Below are 26,161 nucleotides of genomic sequence, written 5' to 3'. Positions count from 1 at the left end.
AAGATTGAGATAAAGTTGTACAACGTTACAGCTAAATAGCACTTGACCTTTCTCACCCTGTATATAAGGTATGATCAACTGTGAAGACAGAGCATAGAAAAAGTTTAGATTTCAGTAGATGACCAGACATTTAGCCAAACACCTAATTACAAATGTCAGTTTGCCATTAAAGCAATAGGTGCAGTGGTTGAGCAGAAGGTATGTAGTGCAAAGTCTACACAGGGCTAAGAAAGCAATTCTGGATGTCAGTTTAAAGGGCTTGTTAAATTTTTCAGTGTACATAGATATTCAACTCCATGTGTAAAGCAATGCAAGAACAGCAACATAAGAGTATATTGTGACCCCAATACACTCTCCATAGAGCAAATATTACTAATTAGTGCGCAAAGCATTTATTGGGGCCAACACGTACAGCAATTTCTAAAGTTAAGGTCTGGACTGTACGACTCTCCATGTACAAAGAAAGATTTCAAGCCCCTAAGATGGATTCAGATGGCTATTTTCCCATCATGCCATGATTTTTACTATCACTGTACATTGATCCAGGTGTGCATTAGTTCTAGGATTTCTGACATTTATTCAAAGCTCTGTGGTCCCAGAGGTAACTGTAGTCAGTACCTCTTCATATGATTCAGCCCCATTCAGATTTTGCCTGTGCAGCAACATCAAACACACACACACACACACCCAGTCCAAAGAAAAATTAGCCAATCATCTGAACCCCATCTAGTTAAACTGACAGCCTGCATGGTGGCGTTTTCAAGGCCAATGCAAACATCCAGTGGTTTTATTTGGCAGTTTCAGAGGCTAATGTCAAACACCTCTGTTGTGTCTCTCTAAGGACTATACAGGGGCCACCCCATATCTGCAGATCCTGTATCTATAGATTCACTTATCCATGGAATGGATCCAGGCCCTCCCCCAGCTTGTGTACCCCTTGCCTTTGGAGGGGCCTCTGAACTCAACAGAAGTCGAGGACATCTGTCCCTGGCCTCTGCCAAGCTCAGAAGCTAAAAACACGTGACTTTCGGTTTCACAGAGAAGCCGGAAGTGACATTTTAAATGCCTTATAAGGCAGTGGTTCCAACAGATTTAGCACCAGGACCCACTTTTTAGAATGAGAATCTGTCAGGGCCCACCGGAAGTGATGTCATGACCAGAAGTGACATCAAGCAGGAAGATTTTTAACAATCCTAGGCTGCAATCCTATCCACAATTACCCAGGAGTAAGTCCCAATTATTATCATTGTTAAAAGAATATACATAGTAGTTTGTTAAAAGTATAGGTCTGTAACATTTTCCCAAATTCAGTCACATCTCATGGTAGCATCAAGTTTAATATATTAAAAATAAAATACTGAAACATATGGGGCTCACCTGAAATTGGCTTGAGACCCACCTAGTGGGTCCTGACCCACAGTTTGAGAAACACTATTATATGGTATTATAATGGCCTATCAGGCATTAAAAATGACATTTCCGGCTTCACGTAGAAGCTCAAAGTCATGTGTTTTCCGTTTCTGAGCTCTGTCTGAGCTCAGCAGAAGCTGGGGATGGATGTCCTTGGCCTCTGCTCAGCTCAGACTCCCATCCAGAGGTTAGGGAGCTGAGCTCCCCTTGGCTCTGGAGGGGGGCAGATACGGAATGGGTGTTCGTCCATATCCGCAGTTTCAGCTATCCACAGTGGGTTCCAACTATCCATGGGAGATTCCACACCTGTACTTATACTGGCACTAGTGGAAGCGTTTTTCCCTACGTAACTTGTTCATACACTGAGGCAAATCAGTTCCAAGGTGGGGAATTAGGATTAAAGCCACAGTCCCTATGAGCAGGATCAGCAGCATAGACTGAGCCTCATCAGGAAGGTGCCTAGGGCCCACATTCGCACCTGGTTGTGTGCCACCTGGTCACTGCTTCCCTCCCCCCACATCATCCAATAAGCTTTTCATTGCTTACCAGACCATGGAGAAAGGAGCAGCAGCCATAGCGGTCCTCTTCCTTCCTGGCACCGGTCATTTTAAAATTCCTGAATGCCCCACCCCGATGCAGCATTGGGGCCAGGGCATCTGGAAATTTTAAAATGGTAGCCTGAAAAAGAAAATGGACTGCTGTGGAGGCTGCTTCCATTCACAGGATGCCTATAGGAAGATTATGAGGGAGCAGCTGCCACAGTGGAGAATAGTCCTCCTTCATCCATCTGCTCTCTACACCCTCCATCTCTGGTCTGAGGAACTTGGGGGGGGGGTGCTGGTACACACATATATAGAGGGAAAGCTCCCCAACAGGGATTGTGCATGATGGCCTCTATCATATCGGTGCTAACTTGTCCATCAGGCCCCTGCACAAGAAAACCAAGCATGCTGGATAAACGACATGACTAATAGTGCAGCCTTAAGGACTGACCAGCTCAGTCTCAAACCCAGGAGTTATTTATTTATCTATCTACCTATTTATCAAGGGAGGGCACCAGGATGCAGGTCTCTTGTTATCTGGTGTGCTCCCTGGAGCATTTGGTGGGCCGCTGTGAGATACAGGAAGCTGGACTAGATGGGCCTATGGCCTGATCCAGTGGAGCTGTTCTTATGTTCCATCATTCATCTTAATTGACATCAAAGAGGCTAATAAAAAGTGCTTAAAACGATACAAATAATTCAATAAAACTCAAACTGAACCCAACTATAGTACAATCATAAGCAGGAAACATTCTTCACCGACAGCCCAAATGTCTGGCAAAATAAATAGGTCTCCAGTTATGTCTTAAAGGTTGAGGGGGGCCTCCCACACCACCTACTGCAGGGAGTTCCAAATCAAGGGGACACAAAAACTCTGCTATGCACACACACCAACTTAATCTTATTTAGTGACGGAATGACAAGTAAGACCTCCTTAGAAGATTTAAACGGGCAGGTATTCTCAATGCAGCAAAAGTTGGTTCTTAAGAGGTAAGAACTAGCACTTTAAAACAGACCGAGAGATAACTGGGAAGCCAGTGTAACTCCTGCAGGATGGGAATAATATGCTCCCCCAAATGGCTCTCATCTGCAATCTGGCCACACCATTCAACTCCAGCACTTGCTTCCAAATACTCTTCAAAGGTACCCCTGCAGGGATCATGTTACAATAGCCCATCTATGACCAAACCAACAACAACTATGGCCCAGTCGGGATTCCGTAGGAAAAATGTAGCTGATGCATGGTGGGAATGTGCAAAAGCACTTCTCACCAGAACTGACACTAGCCCCTCTAGAAGCAGGTTCAGATCCAGGAGCACTCCCAAGTGTCACACTCTCTCAGATGGAACATTCTCCATCGAGAACAGACTGAACTTCCAACCCAAGATCAGCTTTCATATGACCATCAACACCTCTGTCTTGTACAGATTAAGCTTCGTCTTGTTAGTTCATATCCAGTTCACCATTGCCTCCAAACTTAAACTGAGGACTTCCACTGACTACCTGGGATCAGATGACACAGTGAGATAGAGCTTGCTGACATCTGTACATTGGTCACAACGTGGCCCTAATCTTTACACTACCTTTCATGGGGATGTTAAATAGCATAGGGGACAATACGGAACCCTGAGGGCCACTGTGGGTTCTCATCAGAAGTCCCACACTGCCATCTTCTGTATCCTCCCCTTGAGATATTGTATACACCCATGGAGTTCTGATTTAGACGTATGCCTCAAAATTTCCGACAGAATCCTAATAGAGTGGAAAAGTCTGGCTAGCCTTAACTGCTGTTCAGATCAGCAGCACTGTATCCTTAGACCAGAAAGGAGGGAGTCACAATTGCAGGGCCCATTTCCAAAGCTACCAACACCACAGTCCAACACACACTTACCTGAATGCAAGCCCCATTGAATACAATCCAACACACACTTACCTGAATACAAGCCCCATTGAATACAATAGGACTTACTTATGAGTAAACATGCATAAGACTGTGTTGTAGGACTCCTATTTAGCTGGCACATTACCCTGAGCAAAACTTCAACTACTCATAAGGCAGCATCAAATAACTTTAAATGCAAGATTTTGTAAACTGATCTTTTAAACAACTTATAATAGCAGTATTAGATTGCTAACAATGAGAGTTGTATCCTCCAGAACCGTTTAAATCATTTTCAAAATTTCTTCTTGAATACACAATAATTTTGAAACAAGTTGTTGGACTTTTCTTTCTAACCCAATACAGAAATGGAGACCCCAATTAGAAGAAAGCCACCTTTAGTACTAAATTATAGTGTTTAAAATGAACATTTTAAGAATTTTATGGTAAGCAAATATTTGGATCATTTGTAATTATTTGTCAATTTTCACCACATTGTCTTGACCCAGACAAATTTAGTGTATGTAGTTAATGAACACTAAAGGTCACATACCTTGAAAGAATGATACAAAGTTCATCCACGTTACTAACAGCCTATGATCTTCCAAGAATTTCTTAGCCACACTCTGGTGTGAAAGGATATTAATGAAGTCACTGACAAGTGGCCAGTAAGTATTGTTCTTTAGTAATGCTTCCCCACAGTTCACTACTACATGTAAACTGTTTTCCTCATCTAGAATAAAAATAAAAATGTTAAGATACAAATGTAGACTAGTACATGTTAAGACACCCTAACCACATGAACATGTGGTACATGTAGTACGTGTATACCCTAACCACACCTACTCTTTGCACTTCAGTGATCAAAGCTTCTACACATAGCAGAGATTCTCCAACTGAGGAGTCACAACACCCAAGTCTGAGGACCTCTGCCTTTGCCCCTTTAAGGGGCAGGGAGGGAGGAGATGCAGTGATGCAATCCCCTGGCTCACGCCACTGCCAGGGGAATCTCTTGTACTTACAGGAGGCGGAAGCAGCCTCCCAGAGGTGCAGGGAGCCCAGCAGAAGCCTCCGCAAGGCTCCCCAAGCCATGGACAATCCGGACCCACTTCCAGTTCATGACTGCAGGTTTTGCAATCCTATGGGTGGGGGGACTTTCATGTATTCAAGTTTGCAAGAACATTCAGGACTCAGAAGATTCAAATCAGGTTCTGGTTCCAAACTACAGTTACATTCAAGGCTGCAAGTTTCAGTAAAGGAATGACAGGTTTTCCCTGGCAGGGTGAGGGAAATTTTAAGCAAAAGAAATGGCATGAGGGAAAGGGTTAAGTCGCTCCCTTTGCTGCAACTACACATTACATGGTTGCATATAACATAGTTTGGCTCATCAGCCTCTAGAAATTGCCACTCACCTGACCTCCTTCAGCAAGCACAATCTGCCTCTAAACCAATTAGGCAGGGAAGTTTATAAAAAATTGATGTTCTTTTTTCTAGGTTGCAAATGACTACATATCAGTGGGTTAATACATTTTGTGGATTTATTTGCAAGGGTGCTTTAAAGTTCATTTGCTGCCCAAGAAGAGACAGAATGGAATGACAACAGCTTCAATCCAGCACACAACTGAAAAACCTAAATTCAACGCACCTTGCAGCTCACTTTTAATAAGGCAACTCTCCATCATGTACAGCAGGACAGTAACCATAATATCAAGCAGCTGGCATTCTTCTGTCACTTGACGGGCCAGCTCCTCATTGCTGAACAGCTGGACACTAATATGTACAATTCTATTAGACATGGTATCAGATTCATGGCTTTTCTTCAGTGTTTTCATAATAAAAGCATAATGTTGCACAAAAGTTTTAGTAAAAGCAATCTGCAAGGTATAAAACAAATGTATGAAAATAGTAAATTATAAGTCCTACAAGGAAACAAATATTTAAAATAATAAATCCTGCAGTTGTACATAATCAAGACTAGGATGGCATGTAGTACAATTAGAAGAAATAATTTGAATAAGAAGGGTTCTATTAAATGAAGCAAAATCTCAGAACGAAACATCAGAGGCCTCTCTTGAGTGCCTGTCCCTTAAAATTGGAACAGTGTTTTTTCACAGTCTCAACATTTTAACAGTCCAGTCCTAAGACTTCCTGATCCAGCAAGAAGTGCATAGGATGGGATACTGCATATCACAATATGGGAGCACACTTGTTTTTCAGTTTTCAAGTATACTGGCTGCAGCCCGACTCCAATGGTTTAAGTGGGCTTGGGCATGCAAAACTCTATATGGCTGTTCAGAGCCCGGGGGGGGGAGGTAAAGGGGGTCATTTGTACCCAGTCCCAGGGTCAAATAGGGGGCCCAGGAGCCAAAGGAGGGGCCCAGAAATCTCCTGGGATCTTGCGTTTTCCTATCTACTCAGACTTGTTGCCTGCATGGCATGCTAGGAACACTACCACAAGCATGCAGCTGCAACTACTTGCAATTCATAAATGCTTAGGAGTGTGTTGGGTATTACTGTATCTAGTTGCCGATGCCACCTGGATGGGTAGACCAGGGCTCAGAAGACTTTTCCAGCAGTCTCTACCCTCCCTCCATCCTGTTTTGCCCCTCCCTACCTGCATTCTGCTTGCCCGTCATCACCCTCCCCCACTGTTTCACCCCTCCCCCTTTGCAAAGGGGCCCAAAGAAACTTTGTGCCCCCTGATAAAATTCCTCTCAGAGGCCCTGTGACTGTTAAGTTTATTAATTCCAATGTATTTAAAGTTCTGCAGATGAGAACCAAATGTTTGGGTAACTTACTCTTACCATAACTGAGTTGGTTAAACTGTTAATGAAGTCTTTAAATGAGCTTCATATACCATCCAAACCACTCAGATACCATTAAAAAATTCTAGAAGCTTGTCTTTTTCTTATGACTTCCACAAGCAATTAAAAGTTTTATAGATTAAATTCACAGAAGCAGAGATTCAGCTAGTCCCCACTGCCAGCTATGGAAGACAAAGAACAATAAATACTGAATACTACTTCACATTCACCAATGGGAAAGCACAAGTCATGCCTGTGGCACTCCCTCAATCATGGCATATATGTTAGTAGTAGTAACTGGTATGGGTTTTGAACCTGTAACATCTAACCCACTTAGAATGCAATCCTAACCCACTTTCCAGCACTGACATAAGGGCAATGCAGCACTGAGGTAAGGGAATACACATTCCCTTACCTTGAGGAAGCCTCCCTGACTGCCACCCAACAGCAGGATGCAGCACGAGTCCCATTGACACAGCTATGCTATTGCTGGAAAGTTGGTTAGGATTTGGGCCTTAGTGTATTTCAAAATAAGTAACACAGGAATCACTATGTTTAAATACACTGGGATTGGTTTCTTCTTAACATGACAATTCTTCTATGCCACCAAAAGTTGTAGTATACAGAACTACAATAGTAAGTGTTAGGACCCCCCCCCCCCCCACACACACACACACACACAAAGAGAGAGAAAACAAAGCACATAAATACCTTATAATCTTGATCTGGAAGCATATTGAGTAAGAAAGTTACCATCTTCTGGGGAAATTCATATTTTATTGTCCAAAACAATAATTCCTCTAGAAAACATTTATGCTTCAAAACATCCATGATGGATTGATCTGTACAAAAATGAGTAATAAAATCAGAGGAAGGGTGATAACAATGAGACAGAACATTAGAACAATGTTCTCATTTCACCAGTCATCTGTTGACTATATTACAACCCTTTCTTCTTTCAGATAGCCATCATTCATGCCTTTGAGTTATACACAATGTTGTCCCTTAAAATCTTCAACTGTTGTAGAACCATCAACTCCATCGCCCATTTTCTAAAGAGGCTGACTCAAAGGTCCCAAACTGAGGCATTGCAATGTCCCAGTCAGTGGGAAATATTTGCTACCCACCTCGGGGGGGGGGGGGGGATGGCAATGTCGCAGTGGTGGCAACTGTACTTCCAGGATCACACCACTGAAAAAAATTAGGGTTTCCACATACCTAGGAATAGCACCAGCCTCTGGAGGGTGTTCATCGTAAAAACAGAAGTGAGTTGTGATTGCATCAGGGAGCCATTCTGAGGCGCAGGGAGGCCTGCAGGGGGAGGTGTGGGCAGACCCACATAACTCCCAGGTGCGTGGAAAAACACGTTTTCACAATGCCTGCACAATCCTGGAAGTGCCATCACCGCCACCCCCGCATCCCCCCTGCAACTACTTATGGAGGTCCAAACTCTCTTGTAATGTTTGGGAATCTCTCGGGTTAATTTCTCAGAACACCTTATATTAATACAACTTGATCTATATACTGTACCATATGTAAATAAAAAGGTTGCGGAGCAAAGGATCCTCAGTGGCTGCTCCACAGTTTTGGATTTCATTTCACTGACAAGCTCATCACACCCTTAATGTAGCCACTTGTCACAAGCAAGAACTCTGAGAAAGATTTTTTTTATCTAAATGACAGCTCTCTGTGTACATAGCAGCTGTCACATTCTCCTTATTGACAAGAGTTCTAGGTGATGTATCACACATAGCTTTCCACTTTCAAATGTAAATTGGAGTTCCATGACTGCCTGGAAGAAGAGTGTCCATTTTCCCAGGATCTCCAAGAAGAGGAGAAATCAGCAGGAAACTTGCTTATGCACCAGGGAACCCAGTGTCCATATCCCTCGAGTCCTCCCCCCTCAAATCAGTCAATTAACACTCAGAGCTTATGCCTTGCCTTGACTCAGCAAAAGGGAAGTCTAAATAGGGATACAGAAGGTGTGCACACGCGTTCCTGTCCCATATCAGTCTCCTAGAGCACTGAATACCCACAGATACAGTCAGTTCTTGTTATCCACTAGGGTTGGGTTCCTGGAAACCTAGTGGATAATGAACTAGAAGATACTGAAACATTCAGTCTACTGAAAAAATGGGGTTAGGTTCCAGGGAACCCTCTTCACCATACACTGCATGAATTTTATAAACCTGAACTTGAAGTCTATAAGACTGAGTGATAGCAAGGGCTCATCTACATCTCCAGCATCTGATGTTTCCTCATCCACGCTGGATATCCCTTGATGCATTGAAGGTTGTGTTGATGGTGATGGCAATTTCTCCATGCTGGCTATCCCTTGACTTGTTGAAGATTGCTGGCCTAACAAGGTCTCAGTGTTCAGCAGTGAGGAGAGGATTGCTTCACCTGTCATCCTCCACGTTCTCTTGGCTCCTTCCCTTGGTTTGCCCAGCCCCACGGCAGCCCTCAGATAGCCTACCAGAGACCCTCTCAACATCAGTGTCTTATCAGGATTGTGAAGCTTCTACTGGTCCCCAAGATGGTGCCCAAGATAGTAGGGCAAGTCTGGAAGTGGGCACAAATGTGTCCAACAATTCCCCATGGGTCAATACCAATGCCCATTTGATGCAGCACCAGCACAGTATTAGCGGATAACGAAAACGGAGTAGCAGATTACAAGAGGTAGGTGGCAATTCTGCCCCTCGTAGATAGCAAATTTGCATATAAAGAGAACTGACTGTATGTTTGGGGGAGATGATGGAAAAAGGAATCTGTTATGCCTTATGGGAATCTGGCCATATAGCTACTTGCGAAAGTATTATGCCCAAATCCTTTACTGACGATCCTCACTTGCTCACACTTAAACATATTCTCTCAACTTCTATACATTTTCCTACATGTTCCAGAACTTATGACTCTTTGGCAGGCTTGAACTTAAATATTCAGGAAATTATTCAGTGTGCACTCAAATGTCATTTCATTTTCCAGAAATATACCAGCCATCTAAAAAGCACTAATATAATTAGCAGAAAACTGTAAGGACTACAAATTTCTTTGGGAAAACATTTCCTATCAGCATATTTCTAATCTGTCTTTCTTTCTGCATGCTCCTATTACATACTGCCAATGGTAGCCAAAAATGGATTAGTTTTGGTTTCAAAACACAAAGTATCTGAAAAAGAATCTGCCGTGTACCTTTGGTGCTGCTGCTTAGTTTCACCCTCTTGCGCTTTCCCACACCTGGGCCACCGTCCTGGTCCTCCTGCAACAGGGGAAGAGTTTGAAATTATGTTTTTGAAAGATGATAGAAACCAAGAACCCTGGAAACAGCTGGTTATGGTAGCAAATTAAACCCAATATACTTTCAAAATGCAAACTTTATTTTACATTACATTCTTCAGCAGAGAGATTCACATAGTTCTTATCAAATTACAGTATGGTTTTGCTGCTACCAATAATCATTATGCATACATAGTTTGGGAAAATCTGCTACCCAGAGTGGTTCGCGAATGCCGTAGCTTCCAGGATGTGCTTGCAGACCTTCACAAGACAAGTGTGCAGCTTGCAAATCAAGCAGGCTTCAAAGAGGCTAATGATGACAATGTTAAGCATATTTTGACTTCACATGGAGAAGAATTAACAAATGAAGAACTAACGACACAAAAGAATGTGAAGGAGGAAGGAGTGCCACAGAAGTCAACCCATCTGACACAGGAAAATTGTCAGAATTGTTCAGTTTGGCTAATCACATGTGTAAGATAGTCAAAGATCACAATCCAAACATGATTCGAAGCTCTCTGTTCAACAATGTGTTGCATGACATCCTTGGTTGCTACCAGGTGAACCCTCATTATCTGTGAAAACCATAAGTGCCCTTCTAGGACCTCTGGAGGCCTTTCTGAGGCCTCCGAAACCATCAGAAAGTGACTTCCATTTCACCCTCCAAAACGTTCAGGGGCCTTTCTGAGGCCAGTGTAGGCCTTTCATGTAGGCACACAGCCTACATGGGCCTCAGAAGAGCCTCCGCAGGCGATCACAGCACAGCTTCGGTGACCTCTCCTAGAAGTTTCAGGATGGGCCCAGTTCCGCCCTTCCCCGCCCCAAAAACCACTCCACCAGCAGGTGGAGAAACATACTATCTGCTGCTCCCGAGTCCCAGCACCAACTGGCATTGGCCTCAGGATCAGTGCTGCGTGTTGAGTGCCAGCAGTGAAGTGCCTTACATCACTTTTACAAGTGTACTGCCAGCACTTGACTTGAACGGATTGGGTCCTTAGGGACTTAATTTTGCTTTGTTTTCTCTTTGCACTACAAGCCAGTCTGCAGCACAGGGGTTCTGTGTGCTTTGCTCTTAAGCAGGTTCCCGTCTGCTGGGTATTACTAATTGTATCCAAATTTGGCCAAGCTCCTTGGTGTCCATCCAGCCAACTTCAGGCATTTTCTATTAGCCCACTTGTACTTTTTTAATCCCCCCCCCATTTTTCAAATTTTTTATTTTGGATTTTTAATAAACTAGATATATTTTGACTATTTGCCTGCCTAGTCCATGTTCATGGGTAATTCAGTGAGCTGTCATGCTCGACTGCTTGAGGGCACTACTGCAATTTGATTTTTAATAAGAACCCCTGAGGCTATGTGCTCTCTTGGGAGAGGAGTTCTCCTAGATGGCCTCCCTCTTTCTGGTCTCTTTAGCCTAGGATGGTAGAAATGGAAAGAACTATGAGCCGCTGTCCCCCATGCAGCCGCATTTTCCATAAAAAAAGAAAGTGGGGAGCAGGCAGGGTTGCGTGAATACTAGCTACTAGCAATATTCCTCTTGGTAAGCTGGCCTTCTCCAGTTACCTTCTCTGACATTCCCTCTGTCACAAAATTCTCTTTTTTAAAGTCTTCCAGCTGCGCATCTTGCAATGAAATTATTCCATGTCTCCCCTTTCCAACATCAGAAACTGTAAGCCAAGATGCTTTGCCCTTCAGTCTCATTCTACCCAGAGAAATATCTGATCCCTGTCTAAACCATGAAAAAACATATTCCTTCCCACACAATAAACTGTACAATCAGAAGGAGCAGGGAATGAACTTCACCCTCTATTACATTTTGTTCTTTTTAATAGCTGCTATGTTTCCAAAATTGTCAAAGTACAGCAGCAGCACTTCTGAAAAATATTAGCTTATAAAAAGAACTGAGAGTACAACAGATACTGCTTTTCACCGGGCACTAAAGACAACCATTCAATAAATTGTTGTGGCTATAAACACATTTACCCTATCTACAGTTGTATAAATTCAATTTAGAGCAGACCAGAAAAGTGTTACTATTAAGAATATTTTTATACCTTTTTTCAACAAAACAATTCACAAAGTGGTTTGCACAGCAAAATAAATAAATGGTTCCCTGTCCCATAAAGGGCTCTAATAAATGCATAAGAAACACTAGCATACAGCTATCAGAAGAGATGCTATGCTGTAAACATTTAGCATGTTCTCTTTCCACAGTCACATTAGACAACTAGTCTGAAAAAGGCACTGGTACTTTCATCTTCTGAAGGTGAACAAGAACAAAATACAAGTTCAAAATCCTTTATGGGACAGCCCTTTATGGGACAGCTAATGGTTTCAAACTGCTGTTTTCAAACAGGGTTACCATTCTTTTATAGGCTGAATCTTCTGCTACTTTTACAGCAGTCAGGCATGCAGAACTTGCGCAGGTGAAATTCTTCACAACACTTAACTCAACGCCAAGGAAAGTTTCACTAGCTGTGTACATCAGGTTACTTTTAAGGGCACAACAACATAAGTTGCTGCCTTGGGAGCTTAGACATTCGGAGAAAGATTCGGTATAATTAAAGAAAGGACTAGTAAAAATAAAAAGGCCTATTCTCTGTCACAATAACATCTACAGAGATATTAAGAACCAAGTGCAGAACCAGGCAAAGAGAACTCAGCACAATGTGTCTGGTTGCTTGCACATGAAGGGAATACAGTATCAAAATCTTTCCTGTTCAGCAGGCAAAAGTCCAGTTCCTGACTGGAGCCAGCAGTAGCCTGCAGCTTCAGCAGTTTCCTTTCCCTTGCTTCTTCCTCTTTTTTCATTCCTGCACCAGACTATTTACAGAATACGAGGATATCAGGAAGAAGCTGATCCAGCAACTAATGTGCTTTAGGAAAGCCCACCTCTTGTTCTGGGAACTGTTGATTTCAGAAAATTAAGTGTATCTAACAAGTCAGATCTTTTTCTATTGCTATCTTACATTGCATGCATCCTATAAAAAGAACTATTACTTGCCTAGCATGGTGAATTCTGGAGGGAAATAGCACTTTCCTACCAATAAATAGGTAAAGGAGCCTATGAGGGAAAACTCATTATTGGCAACACTAGTCTTGCTGCACAAATGAGATACAAGGACGCACACAACCTTTTTAGCATAACACTAGTTTAAACCTTGCTCAGAGCAAGTGAAATTGACACAGTAGTGAGCTGGCATATTTCTAGAAGTTGCTATCTACACTGTGATTCCTGGTGTTGCTAAAATTAGTTCAGTGACAGCAGTATTAGCAACAACTCTCCTAGTGGGAGAAAACTGAGAGGAACTGACCCTGAGAACACATAAGAGATGTAGTTCCCACCTAAGAGATTACAGCCCATTAAGCAAGCGTTCTACTTGTTAGCAACGACAGGCAAGATGAGGCTCAGACTATTTAAAGGCATGTCACATACCATTATATTCCATTTTACTTCTGAAGACAGCTTACCTCATCTGAAGAGTCACCTTGCCCTGAAGCTGATGTAGCACCTGCAAAACCTTGTGAAATTAAAATATTCTTTTAAATTCATGCATATCTGGGAAAATGAATCATTCCAGAGTATTACTTTCAAAAACAAATTCCACATGTCCATACTAGCCAGGCATCCCAATCTTATCCTGCACTGGAACAGGGAAGCCAATTAGCTTGCGCTGTATTCAGCACAGGGAAGGAGATGGCTGCCACACAACTCGGAATAAGGAGATTTATTTCTCCTTACCCCGGGTCACGCAGCAGCCATCCCAATGGGGTTACTCAAACCTCTGCCAGCAAAATCGCTGCTGCTGGGCTGCTCAGGACGGGGGTTAAGGTACACCCTAGGTCACCCAGTCCAGTCCCACTCCCCTCCCAGGCCTGGTCCGCTCACTGGTCCACCCTCCCCCCCCCATGAAATGCCATGTCATGCCCTCCTGCTACCCTCCCCAACCCCCGCACCAGCCGCCCTTGGCTGGTGCAAACCTATCACCTACATGACTGGATTAAGTACAGGGAGGCCAGCGCGCATCCTCGTGCCAGCCTGACCTGCTCTCACGGAGGCACAAACATGCTTGTGACACTCCTTGGCTGATGTAAGGGACTTATGCCAGCGGGGCGCACCATTAGGATTGCCCTTTGAATTAAACATTAATTATTCAAGTAAAGTTGCATTAGACGACATTATCTCAAAGAAACTGTTATGGTTTTTTCGAAAATATATGCATCTGCAATTGCCACCCTGAGACTATTTTGTACTGAAAGTACAAGACATAAACACAGTACTTGAGGAAATAATGCTTACTATTTGGTATTATAACCAACGACTGCTATCTTGATCTATGACTACTCAGTCATTCAAAATTTAGACTAGTGAGGAGATTTTATGCTACTATAGTAATCCAATTCCATTATATAACCATTGAAGCTTTGCCATCATCATCCCTTCCCCCCCAAATTCTGGAAACTGAATAAGCGATTCAATTTATGTTTCTCCCCCATTTCATACTCATCCTTTACACCACCACATAAACTGATACATTCTATAATACCCAGTAAATTCATCCTACAAAATGTTTTCATTCTTAATTCTAAAAACACAATTGACACAAACCTTGAGCTACTGAAGTGCTGGCTCCAGCTGCTTGTTCCTGCACTCCACTCACAAGCTTATCTTCAGGAAATGTCAGTCCAGAACCTTTCAGAGCTGTAAGGTACTTTTCATGGCTCTTCTTTGCACATGCATTTTCTCCACCACCTTAAATATATTTGAAATATTCCACATCATTCTAGGGATCAACACAAACCTTATTATGCGAAACAAGTTTTTAAAACTCTACTAATGAAGTACAATTAACAGCACAATCCTAACTCTTCGTTGAGCCAGCACAGTCATCCCTATACTGGACCGGCTCAGAGTGTCATAAATGTACCATGAAGCACATTTGCGGCTACTTGCAAGCCAACAGCCCACACCAGCCTGCCGGTGCCGCATCCCATTCCAGTGCCGGCTAGCACAGTTAAGGTCGCCCAGGTGGGAGTGGGATCGGTGTCGGTGGCATACACTTCATCCAAACCCTCTTCTTGGGCTAAGGAGCACTACACAGAGCTTCCCAAATTTGTATCAGCAATACAGTTGGTACAGATTCAAGAAGCCACATGGTGTGGCTAGGGCTTTACCCAGGGTAAGGGAAAATATATCCCCTTACCCCAAGGAGACCTCCAGATGCTTCCTGAGCTGCACTGGATGCAATGCAAGCCATTTGGACTGGCTGTGCCAGTATAGCTTAGGACTGGGCTGTAAGTGGACCACTGCAGGAAAGAAATGGGCTTTTCTACTTAACAAATGCACCCAATATTCATTTGTTGCATGGAATCCAGGCACCTTCCCTTATACTGCTACAGCCCTGAAGAGACATTAGAATTTAACACTTCACAATGCTAGTCTGCTATTCCCCCTGCAACAGGCAGGCAAGATTGATTTTGAAAGTATAGAACATATGGTTAATTCTGGAAAACCTCTAAAGCAGTGGTTCCACGACCCACCAGCCTGGGAAGCGCTGGCCATTGCCCCTTTAAGGGACAGGGTGAAGGAAGGTAGAGATCACCAGGATCTTGGTGGTACCTACAAAAGTGTTTAAAAGAAAAAGGGCACTTCCTCACAAAAACCGTAAGTGCCTATTTTTCCTTCTTACACTTTTGCAGGCATGAGAAACCCTGCGGAGGACTCCCTGCACCCCTCCCAGACCCCTCAGGAATGCAGGGCTGGCTGCAGGTAAGTAAAAAAAAACCTTCCCATCCCTGGCAGCAGCATGATCCTGGGGCTTGTGTTGCTGCTTTCCCCCTTCCCACACACCAACTCCCTTGTAAGAGTTTGGAAAGCACTGCTTTAAAGACAAGACATCAACTCACCAGAACTAAGATCTTTATAGAACTGCTGATTTGTCAAAACCTGAGTTAGGACTGAACGCATTGCTCCTCCCATTTTTGTCAGTTCTTCTAGAAATGAAATGTGGGGTTCCAATATCTGAAGAACTTTATTAAGATCTTTTTCGGACGGTAGATCAAGAACTGGAAAAAACAAATAAGGTGCCATTCAATTGTTTCTTATTATTTTACATAATTTCATTGGCTATTGTGTTGCCAAGTAATTTGCCTGTTCATACAACCAAAATTTTAAATCAAAGATTAAAATATCTGCATACAATCAATGATTATATGAATCATCATCATGAATTTTTAATACAAGTACATATACAACATAGTCTTACGGTTGTTGTTCTCTCTTATTCCTACCAGTGCTTCTGTTCAAAGAGATACAATGCACCATGCTCATTCCAATTCTTTCCTGTGAAATCAAGGAAGCTGTGTGCATCACACACCCTCTGAGGCTTTCTTCAATTGAGTTTTACTACTCATTTTGCAAAATATACAAAGCTCCTCTTCAAGCAGAGTTCTACAACTAGAGAATTTTGCTATATAACTTTAATAACAACAACAACAACTAATAACTAGGTATTTATATACTGCCTTTCTGGTCATTGGATTACTCCTCCTTTACTCAAGGCGGTTTACATAGGCAGGCGTTTCTAAATCCCTCCAGGGGATTTTTACAATCACAGAGTTTCTCTCTTTCAAGAACCAACAACATTTCAGAATGGATCTTCCTGGTGTGGTCTCACTTCTGGCCTCCAGTTCTCCCACACAGGCTGACAAGCAGCTCCATCTCTTACATGGAGGGCAGCCAAGACACTTCTTGCTCACACCAAGAGCAGGTGGAATCACTCAGCTCGGCTTGTCAGCTGCTTCAAGGTCTCGCCATTCTCAGCCATTCAGGGAGCTGTCGGTGTCCTCGAACTGGCAACTTTCTGATGTTATCTTCAGGCTAACAGAGGCTCTCTACCCTGTAGACCAGACCTCCTGCCCCCTTTATAGCATTATAAAGTTATAATGCTATAACTTTAGCATTATATTACAACATGCTCATATCACACAACATATCACATATCACACAACATGCACATATCACATAATTACACCTATTAGCAGACAGTATTCCCGCTAAGATTCAACACCACTGTGCAGAGCCTTTCCATGCAGCATGGTGGCATCTTCCCAGCAATCGGCCATGATGTAAACACATCATTGCTGTCACCTAGGTCAACTGAACTTGGTTGAGAGATGCACGGTTATATAACTGCATAGAGGAAACACTGGTGGCAACTCATCTGTTCCTTAAAGTTTCCTTGAAAACAAAATAGGTTGTCAACCTTCTAAAAGTTAAAGAAACTAATGAAGCACTGCTTACTAGTGTTACTCAACATAGGAATCTGTGAGTCTAAGTTTAATTGAATTAAAAATAAAATGTTTTTATTGAAATAAAAATAATTAAAATAAATGAAATAAAATAAAAACCATCAATTAAAATTGATATTATCTATACCTGGTTCATTGTAGCCTTCCCTTAAGTACTGAATAAGACAAAAGATGAACTGTGGAAGAACGAGCTCTGACATTATCAGCAGATCTTTTGGAACAGACGGAACTTCCGAGCTTGATTTTATCCGGTGCCTTTTGCAAAACCTGTAAAGTTATACAAATATACAGTTAGACTATTGACATCGAATTAATAACATGAAACAAAAAGCTTCTAATTTGTTTACTCTTGTTTGTGTCAGCAACCAGCATCTCCTCTTTACCTGTATCTTACACAAAACAACTGAGAATGATACTACTCTTATCAAAGATGATCTATTCCAGTTTGACACTGACAATATTCTTATCCATTATATCCTTAAAATGGGTTTTGCAAGGATACCAAGAACTCTGCTGTCATATTGGAGTCAGTCACACATTTCAGATGGGAATTCATTTTCATTAAAAGAGACAGATTTTGAGGACCATCAAAAAGGTATTGAAAGTCAGTCAATGTTTGAAGTTTATCTATTTGCAAAATTGGTTTCATCCTGTTCTCTTTTCTCAGTTTAAATTTACAAAGCATGTGACTTTTATTCATGACATACTCCTTAACATTATTTGAATTTCAATGACTTTATTTTAAAATAACATTATTCCTCCACCTAATTCTCAATGCTTTTAATGCATACTTTATCTCCATTGTACATCATTTGACAAACTTGGCTGCAATCCTATTTATACTTTCCTGCAAGTAAACCCCACTGAACATAGTGAGATGTCCGAGTAGATATGCATAGATTGTGCTGTTAGCCACTGTCTTGCCACAGAAACAATAGGACTTTCTGCACTTCAGACAGTCACACCTTTCTTGCACAAGATTTTTTGCTATCCCCAACTCTACCTTCACCTCACAAAGTCAACACAGAGGATGTTCACATATCATGGTTTTTAGGTTTCAGTAGTCATACCGGCAATGAGTACAGGTGCAACCTTGTTATACACTGATTTTTTATACAAGTATTTGACTCAACACGAATGGCCACTGCAAATGAGAATGAATGTGCTGATCCCTAGAGAAGGGGAAAAATGCATCCCTTAAAAATAACAGTTTTAAAAACTGCTTTTCTTACTATTGTAGAGTCATGCAAGGGATTGCAGGTATAACCTAATTATCCACAGATTTTTCTATCTCAACTTGATGAAAAGGGCCCTTTAAATTAAAGGAAAACAGTTGTTTAACAATAGCCTTGCTAATGCAAGAGAGGGCAGCCATCTGATTCTCTCTCCAAGGCAAAGGACCCCTTAGCCACTTGAAAGAAAAGTGACTTTGCTCTGGGTGAAGGGAGGGATCATTGACTCACCTGGAGAGAGACTGATTGATGGATTGTCTGCCTAATGTCTCTGTCACAAAGGTCAGCAAGGCTGTTTTTGAATCATTGGAGCAAAGGGACTTTATTTAAATTGATTTGCTTTAGTATGATTTTTGCCATCCACATGAGTTCTTGTGAATAATGAGACTCAACCTGTACTTTTCAATCTGGAGCCAACTACCAACAGAACTACCTCATGCCTGTTGGGCTTTATAAACCTATACAAGCAAGCAATGTTCCATCTGTACAGGACGTTGAGGAACTGCTACATGTACACAACACCTGGAAAACTTCAAAGCCACATGCTCATCATTTGTATATTATCAGGATTAAAACAAGGACTGCAATCCTATGCACATCTGTTTGAGAGCAAGTCCCATTAAAGTAACAGGCGAATTCTAGGCACGCCTACTCAGAAGACCCATTATTGTCAAAAGAGCTTACTCCCAGGTAAGTGTGGCTAGAACTGCAGCCTCAGACTAGGTTCTAAATAAACACCAAACAATATCTGATGTCTAAATTATATGAATTAAGCCTATTTACTTATTTTGCTTAATTTATTCTGCTTCTCTTATTCATAGAGATGGAAACTATACAGGATACTGAAATGCCACAACCATGACCCTGGAGCTTTCACCAGGCAGTTTTCAAATACTATAAAGTCTCTTTTCATGACCTTATGGCAGAGGTTTCCCAAACTTACTGTGGTCACAGCACCCTGTTGCAGAGGCACATTTACACAGCTCTCCAAGGCACCATCATCTTGAATCACATGCAATCTTGGCCAGTACAAGATGGCAGCACCTGGGAGAGCGGGTAAGGTCTCAAGGGACATCCAGCAGCACCCCTATGAATTTGCTGCAGCCCCCAAGGGTACCACTTTGCACAGTTTGGACACCACTGCCTTAAAAATAATCATGTTTCTAACCCTTAACTAAACCTGATAATTTCTCTGAATATTCTATCCTATATCCCAGGGGTGTTCAAACTTTTTGGCAGGAAGGCCACATCATCTCTCTGACACTGTGTCTGGAAAAAAAAGAACATATTTAAAATTTTAATAAATTTACATAAATGAATATATTAGAAATGGCACTTATATGAATGAATGAAGGTCTCGTGATAGCTCAAGGCCTAGAAAACGTGTGAAACAGAAAGCAGCAGAGGGGACCCTTGGCCTGAGATGGCATGAGAGGTTGAACAGTTGGCCCTGAGAGCAGTCACACTGGACCAGTACAAGCTCCAGCAAATCTCTGGTGGGCCAGAGACTAGGGGTTCCCTGCGGGCCTGACTGGGGGTCCCTAAGGGCCGCAAACGGCCCCTGGGCAAGGTTTTGGACACACCTGCTGTATCCAAACCAAATTCCATACTTACATAGAACCATATAACCTTCTGTACATCAAGCTGCATATGATGTACAAGCACATTAGATGCCAGTGTCTTTCATTATTCAGATAGCCTTCTAAAGAAAGACTAACTAACCTTCCTGCAAAGCTAGTCCTGCAGAAGATTTTGCAGAGGCAGCATTGCAAAATTCATCATGGTTTTTGGAAAATCTCCCCACCTGTAGCTTCTCTCTTTCTATGCAATGAATACAACATAACTCTTCCATCCATTTTAAAAAAGCAGGGGATAGCAGAGATAAAAAATCGTGCTCACAAATATTTGTCCTGACTTGCTGATGTATTTGCTTACAGGACCATCTTTACTGGTTTTCTAGAGCTGAGAAAACAAGCTACAGCTAGATCCTACAGTACTAGTTAGAATACTTTTATTAGCACACTTTTAGGAGAATACATGCAAACACCCCAACATGAGAGACATTTCCAATTCTAAATATCACACCAAAAGCAAAGTTACAATTTCTAAAAAATAAAAAAGATTTAATTAAATTCATGATTATTACATCACGTTTATATCAATAGTAAAAATACAGACATGGCACTAAGTTGAAATTCCTCCTACACAGAAAAGCACAACATGAAATAGCATCAAATTATTTTAAATATTTGCAGGCAACTTAGGGTCCAATCCTATCCAACTTTCCAGCAGCGGTGCAACTGCAATGCAGTTGGAGGCCTCTATGATTGCATTCCCAACACAGGAAGCAGTGCATACCCCATAGGCACATCAGCACCAGCACTGAAAAATTGGATAGGATTGGAACCTTAGATGTATGCACTACCTTGACAGGGAAACAAAAAACAAACAGGTTTTCCCCACACCAACAAAGAAAACCAAAACAAAACAACATACTTGCAATGATTATTGAGGTGCCCTTGGAATTTCAAGAAAACTCCTTAGGGCAGAGTCTATGTAATTTCTCACAAAACATAACAGAAAAAAAGGTTTCACTCAGTGACCTAGTACACAGAATACTTCCTCAGTTATGACGTTCAAGTGATTATATGGATTACATCCTTAAGAGTTCTGCTCAAAGTGCACATAGCACCTATTTTCTGAATCACCCACTGAGGAAGCCTTTGGCTTTTGCTTTCTGTTGCCTTGGAGTGGTGCACCCTTGAAGGTTTACTGCCAAAACATTCCTTCATTGTATACTTGATTTTTCCTATGGCCTTTCCTTAAGAACGCTATTTAGGATCTCTGTGTGCGAGAGTTGATACTGTTTCAGTATAGCTCATCAGCCAGGTGTGCTTGGCATTTACTTTAGCACATCACCTAACTACAAATTATGTCCTTCTCTAAGTTGTACAATTAGCTACTCATTTATAAAGTTTCAGAGGTACATATTAAAGACTAAGATATAAAACAAAGGCACAAAAAGTCATACACAAGTATGCCAGTTTTTCAAAACAATAATACAAAAGTTAGATTCATCTGTACATGAATACCAGTAACTCAATGACAGGGTCTCCAAGTATAATTTTGTTTTGTATACAGTGCCTTATTTAATACATAATAAAATAAACTGCTGGGTTGCAGAAAGTATGGATTTTTAAAATGTAATTCAATGTTGTCTGGATCAAAACCCTCCCCCCACTGCTGGGAAATGTCTCCCAACTTTTAACTACCTATTTCTCAAACAGAAGAAAGTCTCACTCACGCACACACACACATACCCGTTCTAGCATTGGACTGAAGTCACTTTACAACTAATAAACTTGAGCAGTTTCTCAAACTGTGGGTAGGGACCCAGTAGGTGGTTCGCGAGCCAATTTCAGGTGGGTCCCCATTCATTTCAATATTTTATTTTTAATATATTAGACTTGATGCTACCACAGTATGTGGCTGCATTTGGGGAAATGTTGCAGACCTGTACTTTTAACAAGCTACTCTATATATTCTTTTAACAATGATAGTAAATGGAACTTACTCCTGGGTAAGTGCGGGTAGGATTGCAGCCTAGGATTGTCAAACGGGGAGATTTGAGCTTACCTGTGAATTCCCCTTCTTGGTGGTCTCCATGGCAGGGTCAGTCCTTGACATCTGGGAAGCTCCTCCCTCTCAGGCAGGCAGGTCAGGTTACAAAGTCTTCCTAAGGGGAGGGGCTCCCTTGATTCCCCAGACTGACCTTGTCTCTAGTCATGGTAGGTTGGGTTTTTTCTTGGTCAGCTTACCTGACCTTCAAAACTTTTTCCCCCCGGGACGTTGGCCCCTTCTTTACTTTTAAACAAGTTGTGAGGAAAAGGATTGCAGCCGTCCTGCCTGAGCTCCCCTGACTGCCGTCCTTGTTGGGGCAGAAAATGGGGTTGCTTCTCATCCCCTTAAGCAGCTGGACAACTATAGGCTCATGCTTCCCCCTGGTTTTGGGAACAGCATAGGAGACTGGCTACAGGGCGATTCTTGGCCATGCTCCCCTGACTGCCGTCCCTGTTGGGGCAGAAAATGAGAACCACTGAACTAGATAACTCTGAGCTTCAGCATTCTTGTTTATAACCACAAATAAAATCATCAAAACGTGTCAAAGGAAAGAGCGAGCAGAATCATTATAATAATCCTTAATTCAAAGTTGTAACACAGTTGAGCAAAACAACACACAATTCAGCTTATCAAGAAAACATGTACAGGTGTGAACACTTGTGAATCACAGCTACATTGAAAACTCCTCACTGGAACAGTAGACAGAAGAAGAGAATGTGTCAGGAGATCTTATACTGGATGCTATCAATAAATTCTAATTGCAGAAGGCAATAAGCAAGTCTGCAGGGATGTTGCCAAGACAGACAGGGCCAGGCAGAATACCACTCAGACTTTATTTACTTACTAGAAAGAGTTTCAAGGACCCCAAAGAGTTTGTTTAGCTACAGGAGAGGACACTCGGATGGAAGCCTTAATACCCCCAAACAGCTAAAGGATTATCGTGACAAATATAGTTGTGACCAATCTGCTGAACAGTCAGTCAGTCAGTGGGAAGAGGGAGAAGGTGGTGAATGAATCAGAAGGAAGAGACAGGTAAAGAGTGGGATGGTAAAGGCAAGTTTCCATTCCAGAAATAAGAGTCAAAAGATGACCTTAAGCAGACTAGAAAGTCTCAGCTGCTAGACAGTGTGTAAACTGAGATGATCAGAAATAATTTACTTCCCTCCAACATACACCTCTTCCATTAGGCGTTCCCCCCCCCATTAAAATATAAAAGATTAACAGCCCACTCCTGTCAAACTTCCCTGGGAGTAGGCTCCATTGACTCTAATGGGACTTACTTCTGAATAGATATGCATAGGATTGAGCTCTTAGGGATCTATCTTTTTAGCTTTCTATGAACTCACTATCTGCACTCTTGTCAAGATAAGGAGCAAGAATATCCAGTCAGCAGGGTGGAAACAGGTGATTCCCCAAGGCATAAAAACCACGTGTAAATCTCATTAGAAATAAGGTATTTTGAAGCACAGCAATTTGGATATCCTTCTACATTATCATACAGAAAACTTCATTTCAGGAAGAAAGATTCTAATTTACATCACAAGCATGTGTATGTCTACTCAGAAGTAAGTCCTACTGATTTCAATGGAACTTACTCCCAGGTACATGTGTATGGGTTTACAGCCTTAGCCTTCTCCTTGCCATATCATTTTTCCAAATGCAGCTGTTTGTGTTGAAGCATTCAATCACATGAATTCCCACCTGCAATCTTCACATCACTGCCAGCTCAAGACCTCCTGATGCCTGAGGCAGCATGCTAAATGCTGCCCCCTTTACCCAATGATGTGTCAGCCACTGCTCTTGCCATTCACCAATGTTCTACCTCAGCACTCTCCTCCCTTTCACATTTCTTCTTTCTCTCTAGCCCCTCTTCCTTTTCCAATGGAGGGAGTAGAAGACAAATGAGCAGTAGATGCAAGTAGAGAAACAGATATGGGCATTCCTTCCACTAATCTGCTACCTGAGGCAACTACTTCAGTTGGCCTTGTGGATGGCCTTGCTTCAAATGGTACAGCCCACAAACAGGTTTAACAACTCATCTGCTGTTCATGAAAACTAAGTCCAACTGGGTGCTTATACCATATTCAAATGATGGTACACAATCCAGGAAACACTACAACTTTTACAAAATTTCCTTTCAGGCAGGACACTGATGGCATGACTATTTCCATAAGATGCTTTCCTGATTCTCTGACAGTACTAGATGTACCAAATATACAGTGGTACCTCGCATAACGAAATTAATTCGTTCCGTGAGTCCTTTCGTTATGCGAGTTTTTCATTTTGCGAAGCGCGTTTTCCCATAGGAATGCATTGAAATTTAATTAATGCGTTCCTATGGGCAAGAAAAGTCAGAACAAAGTCAAATTTGGTTTACAAAGTGTTTATTAAGTGCTCTTTAAAGGCATACATACTGTACTGAGGATTTCAAAAATTTCAAGCACAAAACTTCAACTTTTAATTTTAAAAATTCGTCTTGCGAAGCACAGCCATAGAAAAAATTCGTCTTGCGAAGCACGGCCATAGAAAATTCGTCTTGCGAGTCACTGGAAAAAATCACAAAAACGCTTTCGTCTTGCGAGTTTTTCAGTGTGCGAGGCATTCGTTATGCGAGGTACCACTGTACAGCTACTTCTAGTTCAGAAAAAATATGCAGTACATCTGAAAATGTAACACCTTTGACTATGACTATCACTAAATGAAAATAAACATTCCCCAACAGTTACTCTTGACTCACTCATTGACAATGATTAGAGAAAATACTGTATATAATAATGAAGAAAAAAATCATGTCATATGCTATGACAAACACACACACACACAAAAGCAAGATTGTCATGACAATTTAGCAGGCGCATATACAATTTGCAAGTACTGTTTTAGTAAACCATGACAACATTCAGTTGCCTTTTTTCCATTCAATTTGCAAGACAGAGCTGCATTTTAATTATAGCCTTGCCTACTGAAGTGACAGCATCACTGCATGAAAATAAAAAGTGACTAGATCCCAAAGTTGCCTTTGCCTTCTCTCTCCAGCCTTCTTACTAACAATGGACAGTGTCTATCACAACAAGCAGACAACACTTGAGAGCTGTTTACATACTGGCACACACTCAGAGTTCACACATCAATCCTTACTAAAATGGGGGCTGGGTATAGAATGACTCCAGCTATCACATGCTTTCACCATGACAGCAAGTGACTCCTTCCACAATTTGGCAGCACTTGATCATCTTGTCCTGCCAATAAAGTACCAACATGGAGCTGAAATTACGCCCTCATATATTTACATCTGCCCATTATACCAGCAACAGCAGGCATCCCTACTCTCCAACACTTCAACAAAACCCTGTGCATGTTATATGCCTTCCAACATAGCACAACTTTGCCTTCCAACATAGCATAACATATCTCAACCCTACATTTAGCTCTATTCTATATGTCAGGGTGGTTCACAATATTTAAGAAGAAGATCCCAAAAGGGTTCACAATATTTAAGAAGAATTAACCCCTGCTAACTGTTTATAACCCCTGCTAACTGGTTAAGAGGCACTTTTTCAAGTGGGTGCTCCTCTTTTATTTAATAGGGGGAGAGTAACTGGCCCACCTCACCCCAGCAGTGTCTTCTCTAGTGGCTGTCTGCTGGTGCTGCATCTTTTTAGATTGTGAGCCCTTTTGGGACAGGGGGCCATTAGTTTGATTTTTTTCTGTAAACTGCTTTGTGAACTTTTTGTTGAAAAGCTGTATATATATACTGTTAATAATAATAATAATTTCAATTCTTAAATGTATTTATTTACCATGAACATTAAACTTATGTTTGAATCCAATGAACTCTCGGCTTATACCTGATAAAGCTTAAAAATTTCTTATTTACCTTCTGAATTAATTGCGATGCAAAAAGGAGCTCAGCCAACATATATCCAAGAGCCGCACATTATATGTCAAAGAGCTGCATATGGCTTGCAAGAGCCATAGATGCCTCTCTGCATCTATTCTTCATGGTTAATCCCATTTTCAAAACAATGTCCTTTGAAATCAATTGCCACCCCATCTCTTATTCTATTCCTATAGCTCTGATACCAG

The 26,161-nt window shown here is 41.8% G+C and overlaps 1 protein-coding gene across 6 annotated transcripts in view; it reads right to left on the bottom strand.

The window, feature by feature from the left end:
- Positions 1–26,161, bottom strand: part of UBR3 (ubiquitin protein ligase E3 component n-recognin 3) — a 133,435-nt gene that overhangs the window by 104,180 nt on the left and 3,094 nt on the right. For 5 of the 6 annotated variants that reach the window (XM_066612165.1, XM_066612167.1, XM_066612168.1 and 2 more), the window contains exons 1-8: positions 17,350–17,484; positions 15,819–15,977; positions 14,521–14,664; positions 13,383–13,432; positions 9,828–9,894; positions 7,347–7,477; positions 5,477–5,705; positions 4,385–4,564 (exon numbers count right to left, since the gene is read on the bottom strand). In XM_066612165.1, coding sequence (XP_066468262.1) covers positions 4,385–4,564; positions 5,477–5,705; positions 7,347–7,477; positions 9,828–9,894; positions 13,383–13,432; positions 14,521–14,664; positions 15,819–15,977; positions 17,350–17,422 — 1,033 coding nt within the window. In that variant the 5' untranslated portion in view covers positions 17,423–17,484. Of the gene's footprint in view, positions 1–4,384; positions 4,565–5,476; positions 5,706–7,346; positions 7,478–9,827; positions 9,895–13,382; positions 13,433–14,520; positions 14,665–15,818; positions 15,978–17,349; positions 17,490–25,604; positions 25,607–26,161 lie in introns of those variants that run through there. The other variant, XM_066612171.1, reaches the window with a different exon arrangement.

The sequence above is a fragment of the Tiliqua scincoides genome, chromosome 1, assembly GCF_035046505.1.
Source record: "Tiliqua scincoides isolate rTilSci1 chromosome 1, rTilSci1.hap2, whole genome shotgun sequence".
Lineage (NCBI taxonomy): Eukaryota > Metazoa > Chordata > Lepidosauria > Squamata > Scincidae > Tiliqua > Tiliqua scincoides.
This window is presented reverse-complemented; position numbering and strand designations above follow the sequence as displayed.